We start from the raw sequence: 15,695 nt of genomic DNA, 5'->3' as shown, positions 1-15,695 counted from the left end.
CATTTTTTTCTCATCTAATTATAATACTTTGGAGATATTTGACAATAAACCATCGCATCTGAAAAACAAAAGCAAACTACTAAAAGTAGGGTGCTGTATTTGCACGTTCACTATTTCTACCTTATTTTTCTCAAATGACCTCATTCAATTCTGACTAAATTCCCTCATGGATCCTGCTCTCTCTGGTCGGTTGTCCTCTGGCTTTGGAATAACATTAATCATCCCTAAAAATACTCAAAGACATTACTCTCGTTGGTGTTGCTCCAGTTAGTGTGAGACGTTAATTCTTTGCTCTTCTAGTATCTGTGCATGATTTTCTACCTGTGAGGTTGTTTACAAACAAAGGAACTAATCGTGTATTGGTGATAATTGAAACGTGTTTGATACAAAGTGTATAAAACACATAAATGGGACAAGGTATACATTGGATAGATAAATTAAGATTATATACTGTATGTATATATATAGTATAAAACGTATGTAGTTTATGTATATAATTCCATCCCATTCCCTCCTTTTGTCTCGTTGTGTGCTTCGTCAATCCAAAATAATCATATGCAAATGATTTAACCTCACGTCAATGCCCGACAACGGTGTTGTGCACATCTTGATGTCATCTAGAGCTTCATGAATGCATACAGCAAGGTTCCCATCATCTGCAGCGTAATTTACACAGATGGTGCCAGTCAACAAAGTTGTTGTGTGTGCAGGCCAGAAGAATATGAAAATGATGATAAGACAATAACGCTTCCTTTTGCTGACTACACCGGGAATATTTTAGTTGAGGTATTTGGGCTTTACTAGAGCAATTAGATCAATAGCATCAGTGGGAGCAGCAGGAGGACCGGGAACTCAGCATGGCTACTTACATATTTATTTAGGGCACATCCCCTGCATCTGTGCCTGTATCAACAGTAACACTGTAAAACAGCCACATCTTCTCGTGTCAATGGAGCGGAAACTCCTGTGACGCAACAGAATTTCCAACTCGCACACAGAAAAGCTTCCGACCGGTTGAAAATGAAATTATCACCTGACGATTTTGCAACAATTCTAATGTATTAAGAGTCAAGATCACAGCAGCTGAGAAAAGATCTTAGTTCCACAGCAGCCCCATTATGGAGCGAGCAGCATTTGATAAATCGCAGGTTTAGAACTGTGTTGTCGCAGTGCAACTGCAGAGCGTGTAATGGATTTCAGAGTGTTACGGCCCTCTGGCCGCCATGTCTCCTTCTCTATGTTCTTGTTTGCAGATTGGAGACGGGTGGAGCTGGAGGAGACCCGTTAAGGTGACAGGTTGCACCTTTGGGTGGAGCTAGCCAGGTGTTAAAGTTCCTGATGCCCAGCCTGCTCGCTCTCTCTCTCTCTCTCTCTCCCAGCACCATTTTGATCCAGTCTTTGTTAGAGTATGCGTTTTGTTTAAGTACACCTCTCAACATCTACACTTGATGCATCCATGCATTTCCACTACACCCCTCATATGCCTACTTTCACACTTCACCATTTTATTTTCCGTTGTATATTCATACTTTGTTCGTTTTTGAATAAAACCTTTGTTATTTCTTCAAGTCTTTCCTATAAAAAACAAAAAAACAATTGATTAGCCTCTTGCGTGGTTCAGATATTTTCCACAGCTGCCGCCAATTACGCTTTGTGACCATTTTGTTAAGGCAACCGTGGACAATGAAAAACCCTGTGAACCCTTTGATCAACAAAATCAGCGTCCCACTGAACACGGAGCGGCGTCGTGGGTCGACACAGCTTTCCTGAAGAGGAAAATAATCCTCAATGTAAAGATCACTTTTCTTAAATTCTGTACGTTAACTGTACATAGTGTCGTGCTTTGATTCATAGATATAGATAACTATTTAGCACAAAAACACTGATATAGATATTGTCACACAACCTCTCCCACATTTGTCATTCGGAGGAGGCACAACGGGAGGGAAGCTGAGAAACGTCACCAACTCCACTGGATGTTTGCAATCAGAAATGGAAGGACCACAAGTCCTCGCGAAACCCAATTCAGTGATGCATTTGGAATGTAATGACGACGTAAATAACAGGGTAGATAGGAAGTCTTTATCTGGACTGAGTACCTTTGAAAAGCTTTCAAAACAAGACACAATGATGTCATCTGACCAAACAAGTGCCACTCAGAGCCATGTTCCTCTATTTGGAGCCAAAGTGAACTGAATCATGAAGAGAAGTGAAGACGGCCAACACCAGTTCGTCCTCCATCTGCTAACAAAGACTGAGTCATTAGGAAAACAACTTAAAATCAATACATCTTCAAATATAACATGACCATGAATTATTTGGAAAAAACAGCTCCGTTTCCCTTTAGCTCAACGTTTTGTTTTGGTTGTTGATTGAGACTAAAAAAGGAGACTGAACATGTTGCTCAGTGTGAACACGATCATCAACAAGGTCTACACATCTACAGGTGATAATATGCCAGGGTTGTGTTTTCACTCCCCAAGTGGTCTGAAGAAAATCGATAAGTGTAGTTTCATAGCTGAAAAATTGATGACGGATTCAGAGATTTAAGTGTGTGGCTTCACCTGCAATAGTTTTGGCATCAGATCGCTCAAATCAACCTCTTTGTGTAGAAAGGTTGCCGTGTCTGCTGTTGTGTCACTGATGGAGTTATTTATGTGCTCTGTCAAATTAAGTCGTATATTAAGTCTTACTCTAAGGGTTTTATTGGGGAGGCAAGTATTAAATCACTGCATTTATTAAGCTTTAGGGTTAGTTTATGAGAGATGGTCTACTATATGAACACAAACCTTTTAATGACGGGTTTGATCGACCATGAAAGATTTACATGTGTAAAATATAGAATTAGCTTTAGCTTTGGGAGCTTTAACCATAGTAGTTTGAGATATAAAAGTCAAGTGTGAACAAAGCTCAATATGCCATTTGGATGACACCAATGAATTGATTTCCGCATGATGCCGTGTCAGTGCTTTTTAAGTGACTGTAGATGGAAGTTGCAGAGACATGGAGTGAATGGTATTCTTCTGGTTTGATTAAATCCCAGGCTGCTGTGTTTACTCTGAGAGGTGATCTCCCTTTGGGATGCTGAGCGCTGCGAGGCAAAGATAACTGGTTCTTATCTCCATCTGCTCGGTCAGGTATGAGAGCTCGTGGCCCGGGGCAACACAAACAGGGGTGTCAGCGCTATGGGCCTCACAAGGACACCAGTAAACTGAATTGGTCCTCCCTTTAACTCCGCGCTGTGTATTTTAAATATGTATATTATCCATTTTTGTAGACAGGTCAGTGGCCAGATCGCAGTGTGGTGGCGTGTCGTTGTCATGCCTGTTTTGAATCAAAATCAGAGAGGACGGGGGATTAAAAACCAGGTGAGTTGGGATTTAAGCAGAGCCTTTGCTCGCTCTACCCCCCGTCGGAAACTCTGCTGCGAGTTCTGCCCAGTCTATATGCACAAACAGCAGGATACAAACACTGGAAACCCAGCCAACTGTGTCAGCCGAAGCACTCAGATTCAGAGGAAGAGAGAGAAAGAGAGTATGTGAGAGGTGTGCAGGTGATACTACACTTTAAACACTAGGATGCCGAGTTATAACTTCAAGGTTTGTTTAACTGTATACGCAGTTATTTGAAATAACAATAAAACATCTTAAATATCAGGTAACCCTCCTTTGCTTCAATTCAGATCAAAGACTGCTTATTGATATGACCATGATTGACTGAACAGGGGTGTGACATTTTATCCCATTTTAACAAACCCAGGTTTGCCCTGCCATTTGATCCAGACTGAAATATCTAAACTACTTTGGATGTATTCATATGACTTTTGTGACAATTTTTCTATTTTTAGCGACTCAATGGATTGGCAAAAATGATTCATGCTTCCCAGACACTGATGCTCCTGACCATTGTTATGTTCTGATTATCTTCCGTGCCACTATGAGGTTAATATTCAGGGCTTGGATTGAAATATTGCCATTTAATTAATCATTTGAATGCAGACCATTGACTTTGCTTGTCATTATTATTTTAGACAAATTCTGCGTTGAAATACCTTGATATATAGTCCATCGCTATATGATTCCATCTGACGACTTTGGTGCTGCCCATTTCTGCATTTCAGAGATCTTGGTACTCTTAACTATGCTTCAAATTTTATTCTATTTTTGTTTTTTTAATGATAGTTTTCCCTATCCGTTTCAATCAAATTTTCTTGCTTAAGGTAATTTTTTATCACCTTGTTGTTGAAATGTGCTTTAGAAATAAAATAGCAAATTGCCAGGATGATAATATACAATAATAAATCATCATATTTAATTATCACCCTATGCTAAAGACCTGCGTTGCAACATTTCAACACTTGACTCATAGCAATGCTGTAATAAAATACGCCTACAACAACATACAGCATTTTCACGCTCAATCTCAATGCATGAAGAAAACCAGAAAGTGTGTAAGAGGAGTTGGAACACGTGCAGTGCGACAGCTTTCATTGCCTCACAGCTCCCTTTCTTTTAGCACCCAGCAATAATCACTGACTTGTGCTTTTCCTCTGGTACCTGTCAGCTCTTCCCACCACCCAACACGGCTGATCAGACCCACCTGCAACACACTGTGGTACGTTCTTATCAGGAACCTGAACAACAATCAGCTCCCTGAACGAAAAAAAGCTCCATGCAGCCGTGGTGTTAGAGGAGCAGGAATGTGGCTGATTGTATTCCTTAGACAATATATGAAGAGACGTAAAGTTCAACCTGCTATAAGTGTATACGCCTGATTCAGTTGCTCCCTGACTCATTATGTGTGTACCCAGTAGGGCAGGAATCCAGTCCTGAATTAATAGGTGGCGGGCCGTGCAGCCATGTTTATGGAGCTTCAAATCTATTGTTAGTTCTGCCACCTAGAGAGGACTCATTCTGCAGCGGCCTGGCTCATCGGGTTCCGTCCTGTCATGTCTGATTCTGCAGATGAGCCCTGACATCCTCGAGGACATACAGGAATGATTTGACGTCATCGACGACAACCGACACAGAAAAAGCTCCCCACCTTGTGCTGCAGAGGAGGTGTATTTCGGTCAGAGCGCCTCGTGGTGTCATAGACGTCACAGTCTCAGGGGTGTGAACTGTGAGCAGAGTGAAGTTCTCTAACTTACTGTCAGAACATCCAAACTGACGTAGCCACATTGAGGGAACCCGGGGGACCCGAACATCTGGCAGAAGCGGCGCCGAAACCCACTGCGATGAAACATTGGACGCGCTGAAATGAATTTAAACCCACATCAACACTTCTTCCTCATTCGGCAAATATATAACTAACACGGATATAAAATAGCACACATGCTATTATTAAAAGGTTTGGATGACAGGTGTGACAGATTCTACCAAGAAACCAATTTTGCCAATAATTACTTCTACAGTTAATGAAAGTATACGAGATAAACTGCAGACACACTTGTCGATCTGGATGAGAGGAGAATACAACATGAAGAAGTAAGTGTTCGGTTGGAATATTGATGGTAAAGTTCGTAATGATTTTAACAATACTGTCATCTGTGGATATACATCTTAACCACTTGATTACTGACAGGCCATTAAAGCGCCTCCCATTTCAAAATATCCAATTAAAGGCTCCACAACAACTACCGATAACTGATAAGCAACCGATTTGGAAGCTTTAGCCCCTCAGCTTCATTAGGAGGCTGTTGAGCGAAAAGAGAAAATTCAGCACGGACGACATCAAAGTGCCCACTCTGCAAAATGAGTAACAAATTCCTTATTAGATATGCACCAATCTCCTAGGATACAGCCGACATACACAGTGATCACCCAGAAAATCTGTTGTCTGTATAATGCTCTTGAATAATGCTCCTCTCAATTACTACTCGCCAGAAGGGCAGGTGTTGGTTTGCACCAGCGAGATGTAAAAGGAACTACTTTATAGTCACTGTTTATCTCATCGTTATTAGCGAGTGAGTTCTAATATGGATCATATTCCTTAAGGTTTTTTAGCTGACTCGTATTTGTTCGGTACACACAGTATTGCTTATCTTCCCTGCGAATATCTAACGCGGATGATGGTGAAGTAGGTTGTTAAGACGATACATTCGTGATACTCATTCTAACACTTTATTGAGTTTAAGGAACCTTTTGATTAAGTTCTCACCCGGTCCCTACGTATATGTTTGACCTGTAACCCCTCCGTCGAGTGAGCTCGTCCTTACATACCGATTAGGTCCCTAATGCCCTTGAGGGATGACTGGTACCTCTATGTATCAAGATAAGGGCACTCACCGGCAGGTTTGGAAGCGGTGTTCTTGTCATTCGGCCCCTTGGAAGAGGCCCCTCAGTGGAAAGGAATCCCCCGGAAACAAATGGTCTTTTGTTCCCCAAAAAGGAGAATTTTTATTTATATAAAAAAAGCGAAAACGTTTACAAAAATTGAATAGAAAACAATAAAAGCCTAAAGGTTAAAAAAGCTAGATTCGTGTGTGAGCAAGAAACAAGAAGTAAGCGCGCTTTGCGTTAAAACATGTTGGCTTATACTTATACGGACTATACTTTTTTTTGCAGAAGCAATGTGCGTCACCGGGGTTTATCTTGCGTCGATCACAGTTTCGGTTCGGAAACTCGATCAAAGCAGGTTTGTGTGTTATTTGCGCTACTAAGCGCCTTTTAAGAAGACATTTTCACACCTTAAAGCAGGATCGTGAAACGGCTTCACCCCAGTGAGCACAAGACGTAATTTCAACGTTGAAATCTGGTTGAAATGAGGTCTGAACGTCTCAGACCTCATTTCAACCGTCTAAAAATGGGATGAAACATCAACGTGCCAGAAAATGTCAATTTGTTGATAAATGTGAGCATTTTTTGGTTGAAAAGACGTTTAAAAGACGTCGATGCCCGATGTTGAAAAGACGTTGCAAAACGGTTCAAAAGTGAAAGTTGTTTCAACGTCTATTCGTAGTCGTCTATCCCAGTGAGCACAAGACGCAATTTTAACGTTGAAATATGGTTGAAATCGGGTTGAAATGAGGTCTAAACGTCTAAGACCTCATTTCAACGTCTTTTCAACCGGCTAAAAATGGGATGAAACATCAACGTGCCAGAAAACGTCAATTTGTTGATAAATGTGTCTCAATGTGATCTCAATGTGAAATGCAATAACATTTATGGGTACAGCAACAACCTAACGCATTAGTAACACCAAACACACGAAAAATATTCTGGGATGTTTACTTTTGGTCCAGGTCATCATGCTGCACGCTATCATGCTGCAAGCTAGCATGCTAACTAGCAAACTACCTGCGCTAACGCTAACTAGCTTAACAAAAAGGACCGTCTTTCCCGTATCGGGTGGGCAGCACAAGTAAAACACCCGGTTATAGTTCCATGTGTGCTTCATCCAAACACTCCCGTACTTACAGAGTAGTGGAGCCGGTAGTCGTGGTTCTATCAGCCCGTTCATGTCGCTCCGCTGCCGTAACTTCGCCTCGTCCGCTCGGAGCTCTGCAGGCGTCTAAGAACTCGCGCATGCGCGTTACAGATGTGAGCGGAGTCACGTGTTTACAAGTAATGTTTGAACCTGCCCGCATTATTATGTCTTAAACGCATCTTATTAACAGCACGCAGTCCGTAGTTTCATATTTATGACGTTTTAAGTGAAATATTAAATACGTTGAAATCACGTCTTCGCGTAGACCAAATTTCGCCGACCAGTTCATTAATTATTATAAAAATCTTAACGTTAATATCGTCTATCTTTCAACCTTACGTTACATCATGACACATTTGTCAACAAATTGACGTTTTCTGGCACGTTGATGTTTTATCCCATTTTTAGCCGGTTGAAAAGACGTTGAAATGAGGTCTTAGACGTTCAGACCTCATTTCAACCCGATTTCAACCATATTTCAACGTTGAAGTTACGTCTTGTGCTCACTGGGTGACGTCAGGAGAATTCACGTTTCATTCCAGAAGCAAGAAAGTAAGTTATTTATAACCAATAGCACCTTCGGGTTGTGATCCTTGAGTGCGCAGTGAGCGGAATACTCCCCATTGGACTGATGTGGTGAGCCTCCATAACAAAAGCGGCACCGCTCGAGTCCTCAAAGGTTTCGGCGCCCTGTGCACTCAACTAGGTCGCTTCAGTCGCGGTTGAAAAAATAGGGATATTGCGAGAAGAACTGCAAGAAACTTTGGTTCTGAATCATTCATTTGCCCACGATTTTCTTCCCCCTTTACACGCGGGAAAGCGCTGGATACTTTGAGCATGAGAAACCTCTCCCGTGACCAGGTAAGACAATAAGCAGACGTTAGATTGTCCTGCAAAATTATACAAACTATAAAATGATTGAAAATGAAAGGTGATTAATTCAACTGTATGTCGTTTCGCGTCGCTGCTTCGTTCGTCTTTGAGGAGACTCGAAAATAATGCGGTTCGCCACTCTCACTCACACACTCTCAACGTGAGGTGTATGCACACTATTGAATACAATTTGAACAAAAATCTATAAAATAAACACAATCTCAGAGGCGGGATTTAACGGGGGAAGTCGACAAACCAAAGGCATTGTAATGCATACCGTTTGTTAAGTTATCCCAAATGAGAACCACGGACAGTGACTCCTCCGCGTCATGTCACCTGTCGGACCCCATTGGGTTTGACACTATTTCATTTCATTTTTTTTGTTGGTATTATTTAAATAAATCTCGTTGTCGTCGAATATCTACTGATATTCTTCCTCTTTTTTAAAGACGATCACGCCTGATGCTTTTGCGCACTCGAACGAACGATGCTTTTGTTCGACGCTCTTCGTCCCTTTCACAGAAAAGACAAACGTGAGCTCCCGTAACAGGATAAACTTTGATTTTTAATATCAAATCATCCATCGTTTAAGAATCTAACAGGTGCTGTAACCATGCTGTCTCGTGCGTGGTATTTTTTGGGCATGGCCGTGATCAGTTTCCACTCTAGACAACAACAACAAAAACATTTTTACACATTACTGTCATTTTTATATAAAGCATATATATTTACTATATCGAAAATGTGGAGCTGTAAGTTACGTTTTTAACGGTATCGTTGTGAAGGAGCGCCACCTGCTGGTGTTGATTTAGCAACAGAGAGAAACCGACAACATGAGTGTTAACTACATCAATGTTTTCTTCGAAGGGCAGTGAGCTGTAAATTCCACACAATCTGCGACTGGCTGGGAGATGGCAGATATACTGGAGCTGCGGACGGATGGAAATTCACTCCTGAAGGCGGTGTGGCTCAGACGCTTGAGACTCACCAGGCTCCTGTTGGAAGGAGGAGCGTATATTAATGAGAGCAACGAACGTGGAGAGACACCACTCATGGTGGCCTGCATGTCCACACACACCGACCAGCAGAGCGTGAGCAAGTCGAAGCTGGTGAAATACCTGCTGGACAACCAGGCAGACCCCAACATACAGGACAAAGCCGGTAAGACCGCTCTAATGCAAGCCTGCATTCACAAGGCTGGACATGAGGTGGTGGACCACCTGCTGAGCAACGGAGCTGATCCCAGTCTGGAGGACAGGAGCGGGGCCTCAGCGCTGGTCTATGCCATCAACGCAGATAACAAGGAGACGCTCAAACTGCTCTTGGACGCCTGCAAAGCGAAAGGCAAGGAGGTAATCATAATCACCACGGACAAGTTACCCTCTGGCACCAAAACGACCAAACAGTACCTAAATGTCCCCCCATCACCAGAGCTGGATGCATACTGCACCTCTCCGTCTGACATCAATGTCACTGCGTCGCCCACACCTGAGCAAGAGCAGCAAAACACAGTTTTCAGTTTCCAGACCAAGCTGAAAACCTCCAATTCAGCTGCTAAGCTCGCCAACGGGCTGACCTCTCCGGCACGCTGGCTGGCGAACCCCAAACGCGCCCGTTTGCCTCAGCTGAAGAGGCTGCAGTCAGAGCCCTGGGGCCTGATTGCTCCCTCAGTCCTGGCGGCCGCGCCTACGAGGAGAGTAAAAAAGCCAGCTCAGAAGACAACGTCGCAGCAGGGGTTAACGGACTCTGTCTGAATAAGAGGTCAGCTTTATCTAGACAGAGCAGTGTGGACGGAAAGGACAGTTTTTTTCCGCTGGTGCCTGAACAACCCTGCAAAATCACAACCTCAATATCAGTTCCTCCAACGTCCAAAGCCTCATATGAGAGATCTCCAGGCCAGCACCAGCCGCTGGTGCGACGCAGCACTGTGCCCACGGAGCAGGAGGGCAGCAGTGGCACCGCTGGACATGCCAGTTTGAGAGACACGGTGCACAGGAGACACCTGGAGACCGATCACTATGACTCGGACTCCCAGCTCTACTCAGGCTCCGCCACGCTAGACTCCCCTAAGGTCCCGGTGGAACGAAGGAAACTGAACACTTCTCCGCTTGCGATGCTAACCAGCTCCAGAGAGTCTCTAGACAGCAACGGCAGCACGTCCTCGCCCAGCACGGCACACAGACGCGCAACGGGCCTCCTGGAGAGGAGGGGCTCGGGCACGCTGTTGCTGGACCACATCTCCCACACCAGGCCCGGCGATCTGCCCCCTCTCAACTTCAACCCAAACCCGCCCATCCCTGACATTGGGGCTAGTAGCAAGCCTTCCTCACCCCTAGCCACGGGTATCAGATCTATAGCTCCAGTAGCACCGAACACACCAAAGAGAGGTGGCCTCAAGTCCAAGAAAAAACTTGTGAGAAGGCACTCTATGCAAGTGGAGCAGATGAAGCAGCTTTCTGATTTTGAAGCTGAGGGTAGCACACACACACACAAGATCCTCCTCAGTGGCCGGTGCAAATCATAATTAATTGACATAAAGTAAAAACGTGGATCCGGAACGAAAGCTCAGAATAAGATATGAACCAAGGCCATGAACAGGAGTCCTTTGCTTTGCAGCGTCTATGAGATCGAGTTGACCGCTCTCCCTTCTCAGTGCGCAGCTGCAAAGCAACATTTTGTATCATGCTGCTCTTTGCACATCAGGGTCAAATACAGGACACGGCCTTAGCACAAAAAAATGTTATAATATATCTTACCACTACATGCATCTCACACTGTCTAAAATGAAGATGTAATGCGTAGGGAACACACAGGGTCCATTTGTAGCCAGCAGGCCACTTGGGTGCACATTGTGCAAATGTAATTAGAACCGTTAATGGATTTTTTTATTTTAGAAAACGTGATGCACTTGTCTGAGATGTAGCTTTGAGTAAGATGAGATTTGACTGTTTGTAGCAAATTTGTACAAAGTGCCTTTAAGATAAAGAAACAAATAACAAAAAAAAACAGTGGACAGATACATTTAATGCAATAGGAGCATTTTTAATGTAACCAAAATGTGTTTTGTTTCAATGTTGTTGGACTCACATGAAACAAACTGAATATACGTGATGTGAATGAATGAAAAATATGACCTAACAAAGAGGTAAAATGATGGGCCATGTATAACAGCACTTTATTGCCCAATAGAAAAGAAAATGAAAATGTTGCTATCAACAGTGTTACAAAAACCTTCAAAGCACATGTAATTCTACACGTAATGTCTCTAACAAAGAATGGCATTGGAGCCCTTAGTCAACACAGGCATTGGTGAAACTTGTCAGTAGAAATGTCATTTCACGCTAATGGCAATCGAAACTGAAGATCATACCGCTTCCATGTAACTTAGCTGTGAAGCATTGCTACTGTTTGAGAAAAATCCATAGTATTTTTGCAATTAGTTTGTTGTATATTCGGAATAAATGTCTATCCCTTATGACGTTCTGTCTATTTACTCATTTGTCACATTGAGTAGGAGCTCAGCTGTCAGCAGCAACACAGATGCTCATTAAAAAGAGCACGGGTCCTTCCCCGGGCAGGCCGATGGTACTATGGAGATGATGACGAACATCATCCATGTCACTGTGATTATATCAGACCGACCATAGAGGCACTCAGATCCCACAGCTTCTTGGCAGCTTCATCATCCAGACCCTGTGGAGCAGCGGATTTAGGGGCGCAAGTCGCTGCAATCAGAGCAGAATTGAGTCTTAAACATGTGGCTCCATCCGTTACAACACTGCTAATTTAGTTACAAGTATGAGTTTTCATTCAGGATACAATGATGAATCCGGATGGAAATCACAGGGTCACTAATCATACAGGACTGGATCCTGGACAGAATACTGCAGTACTAGAAGGGTATTCTGTACATCATTATGACAGGAATTGACTATTTAGAGGGATATTTATCACGTTTTCTTACCTTGCAGCTTGTTAACCAACTCTCGTGTAAAGAGAACATTAGCTAGTTTACTTTGTGAATAGCTTGCTAGACAGCTGCATTTTTTTATTTTTTATTATTTCAAATTGAATTAGATATTGACAAAATATGAAACCAGTATAAGTTGCTAACCCCTTCTAGCCAGGTCAACGGCTGTTTCTTTGCCAATCCCAGTGTTGCCTCCGGTGATCAAGACGGTCTTTCCCTCCAGCGAGGCTTTGCTGCGGCACATTCCACCTGCCGACCATTTCTACACACCAAATAACACTGCTCCTGTAAGAGGGAACACACAACATTCATCTTCACCCTTAAAGATTAAACACGTTCAACTTTCAATTTTTTACCATATCTCTGCCTTAAAACTGGAACTGGAAACTACTTTGTTAATCAATTTATTGTTTTAGGCGTTCAAGAAAAAATGCTGAATATTTGCTTGGAGAAAATCAGTGAAGTTACAATTTGCTATTTTCTGTTTCTGTTTCGTTTTCTTTCTTACTTAGTTACAGTAAGTGGAGTTCCTGAAAAACAATCTATTGTAATTGGTTAATTTAGAGGTTAAGATTGTTTTAAAGTCAACTTCTAAGACTCCTTAGAAGGTGCTCAAACTTTGTTTTGTCTGATTGTAAATTGCATTTGAATTGTCTTGTTGTTGTTTTACGCTGTTTTGCTGTCTCCGGGATCCCTTTCTTAAATAGGACCCCAATGGACATTTTAGCTTTATTGTGTGTTAATCCCTGACGACATCATTGTATATCAGGACAGATCAAAAAAATGGGTCTACAGCTATCCCTCTATTCATATTATGGACTAGTGAGTATAAGTAGTCATTTTGAAGCTGTGCTTTAATGATGTTACACACGAATGAAACAAGGAGTAAAAAAAATTTCCAGCATTTTTGATGGAGACGCGTTTGAGAATGTGAATTTGCATTGTCTGAGCATGCAGCCTCACTTATTCTAAAATCATCAAGTAAACTACCTCACTAATCAACTCAGTTGTTTTATGTGACAGAGACGAGATCGGAGACGCTCCTGTCCAAAACTATTCACCCGTCACTGTCACGCAGCAATGGTTTTAGGTCTTCGCTGTGAAGGTCCGCATCGTCCTGCGAACCCTCCTCACACCGCTTCTGCAGCATAAAAGTATTTCTGTTGGTTAACTGTCTGTTTCGTGTGTCCCGTGTCAACAGTTGACTTTAAATAGCCACGTTGCTTTCCTATTGGCAACTTCTGACGCTATACTGGATAATAATAATAATAATGATGATGATAATTAATACTTTTCTAAATAAATATAAATAACAACAATTTAAATGGCAGTGAAATAAAAAGTATTTCAAATGGCAAGCAAAATTAAAATAAAATACTAATTGAAATACAATAACGTAAAAACGGGAATATATAGTAAGTAATAACAGCCACATCAGTATCATCTTAATGACCAGAATTGTGTAAGATGAGCTGAAGTGAATGCCTGTTTTTTAAAGAATATGTTAAATAAAGGGGATGCTGAAATGATGAGTTTTGTCATTTTTAAAGTATCAATCGATTTTGCTGCCCTCCTGATCCCAAATATGGGATCAATAACTACATAAATGTTATTACATATTAAAGGTTGTAATAAGGGGCAACGCATTAAGGATTGTAGTAAATAAATATATCTAAAACCAACTCAAAGCCTGCAATGGTGATGATATTGTAGTGACCCTGTTCAGCAGTGGGTTCTGCCAGTTTCACGTCAGTCCCCGCACGCTGGCCAATCAGGGGGAGTTGCGGGTCGTGCTCGACAGAGGGTGGCCAGTGATTGGGGGAGACGGTGGGAGGCGGGTGCTCCCGTGTTTTTGGGGGAGCTAGTCAAGTTTGCTAGCGGAATCCGAGGTTGATGTTATTGCCGACTGCAAGTTAGAGTGAGCGTTCCGATAGCGTGGGGTTTTGTATGTCTGCTGCTGGAGAACTACAATAAAGGATTGTTACCCACACGTCCCTTCGCCTGCGTGTGCTGAGTGACGCACTACACCCCGACGCTACAATATTTTAACAGTAGGTGACTGATTATGATAATGATGGCAGAGGTCCAAATGTCATGTTACTTGTCACACCTTGCATTGCACGTTAACAGCTTGTGTTGGGTTTGAAACTGTTTTATTTAATAATATTATGCTTTCAGTAAAGAATGCTTAAGTGTGTGGTAGCCCCTGCTTTGAGACATATATTTATATGGGGATAATTACGTTTGCGTTGTAGTTGCTAGATGAACAAATCCTTAATCTGAAATCAAATGTGCAGAAATCCTCCAGCAGAAGTCAGTGTTGGCTCACCATCTCGTTCTCAGGTCCTTCTAAAAGAGGCCAGTAGATGGAGCACATACATCACGGACCAGGACTATGTTTAATTCTTTTATATCCATGGATACAGAACAAGTAGAAATACTGGGGAAGTAGTTTCTAAAGCATCAAATAATATCCTAAACTCCTTTGAGCAGATTAAGATGTCTCTGTTGCTGTGCAATTAGACAAAAGAGAAAAAGCAGCTGCAATTTGACAGTAAAAATAGTATTAAAGCTTCAGATCTCAATTAAATTTTGATTACAGCTGCAGCTGAGCAACTAACTTCAAACACATAATTTAGTTTCTTGCTTATTGATGGGTTGTAATGTGGCAGCTCAATAAGTCATTGTTTCTTCTTAAATTTGAAGCCCATTATAGGCGAGTCCACCATTATGAGTCTGGACGAGGACTTAATAAATAGCTTTGACCTTGGAGTTTACAGGGTGACATCTGAGAGTGCAAGTGAAGGTGGGCAGCATGTGTACAGTGTTTATATACCAAAAGGTCAAATGTTCATGTCGAAACTCAAAAGATTATGTCATTGTGCAGCCAAGTCAACCTGATTTACGGTCCTTCATTACATGTGCAACAAAAAACTGCATTTCAAGGACACGAGCATCTGACTTTTCCATTATATAATAAACACTTATTTGAAGATTTTTTATACAACTTGAGACAGTTTGGTTTGTAGAAATCTTTATCTGATATTGCATTCCTTACTTTTGTAAATGCAGGGCCCCAATGTTCTCAAACAAAGCAATGTTCACAAACAAAGAACACTCTAGAGGTGACCTGCAGGATGTCTCTTTGGCTGGCTCGCCAACAAGGCCGTCATGTGACTGCACTTTCCAATCCCTCTCCCAGTATGGTAAACCTTCCCGTGCTAAAATTAGAGGGCCCTCTGACGACCCTTTTCAGAACGTGACTATTCGGGACCCATCCTGCGAATGATCCGGGATGTCAAAAAAACCCTTGTGCCGCTCCCCTAGAGGAAGTTGCTGGGCTTTTCTTGCTAATGAAACAAATCCTGTGAGCTTATGCTATTTTTCCCAACAAGAAAATATTGCTCTGGGAAAATATCTGTAT

The 15,695-nt window shown here is 42.2% G+C and overlaps 1 protein-coding gene across 1 annotated transcript; it reads left to right on the top strand.

Moving 5' to 3' along the window:
- The first annotated feature begins 9,212 nt into the window (after positions 1 to 9,212).
- LOC120812179 (ankyrin repeat domain-containing protein 34C-like) lies at positions 9,213 to 11,779 on the top strand. Its single transcript, XM_040167970.2, is given in 2 exon segments — positions 9,213 to 9,981; positions 9,984 to 11,779. Coding segments are annotated over 2 exon segments (1,611 nt in total). The 3' UTR covers positions 10,826 to 11,779.
- The last annotated feature ends 3,916 nt before the right edge of the window (positions 11,780 to 15,695 follow it).

The sequence above is a fragment of the Gasterosteus aculeatus genome, chromosome Y (assembly GCF_964276395.1).
Source record: "Gasterosteus aculeatus chromosome Y, fGasAcu3.hap1.1, whole genome shotgun sequence".
NCBI lineage: Eukaryota > Metazoa > Chordata > Actinopteri > Perciformes > Gasterosteidae > Gasterosteus > Gasterosteus aculeatus.
This window is presented reverse-complemented; position numbering and strand designations above follow the sequence as displayed.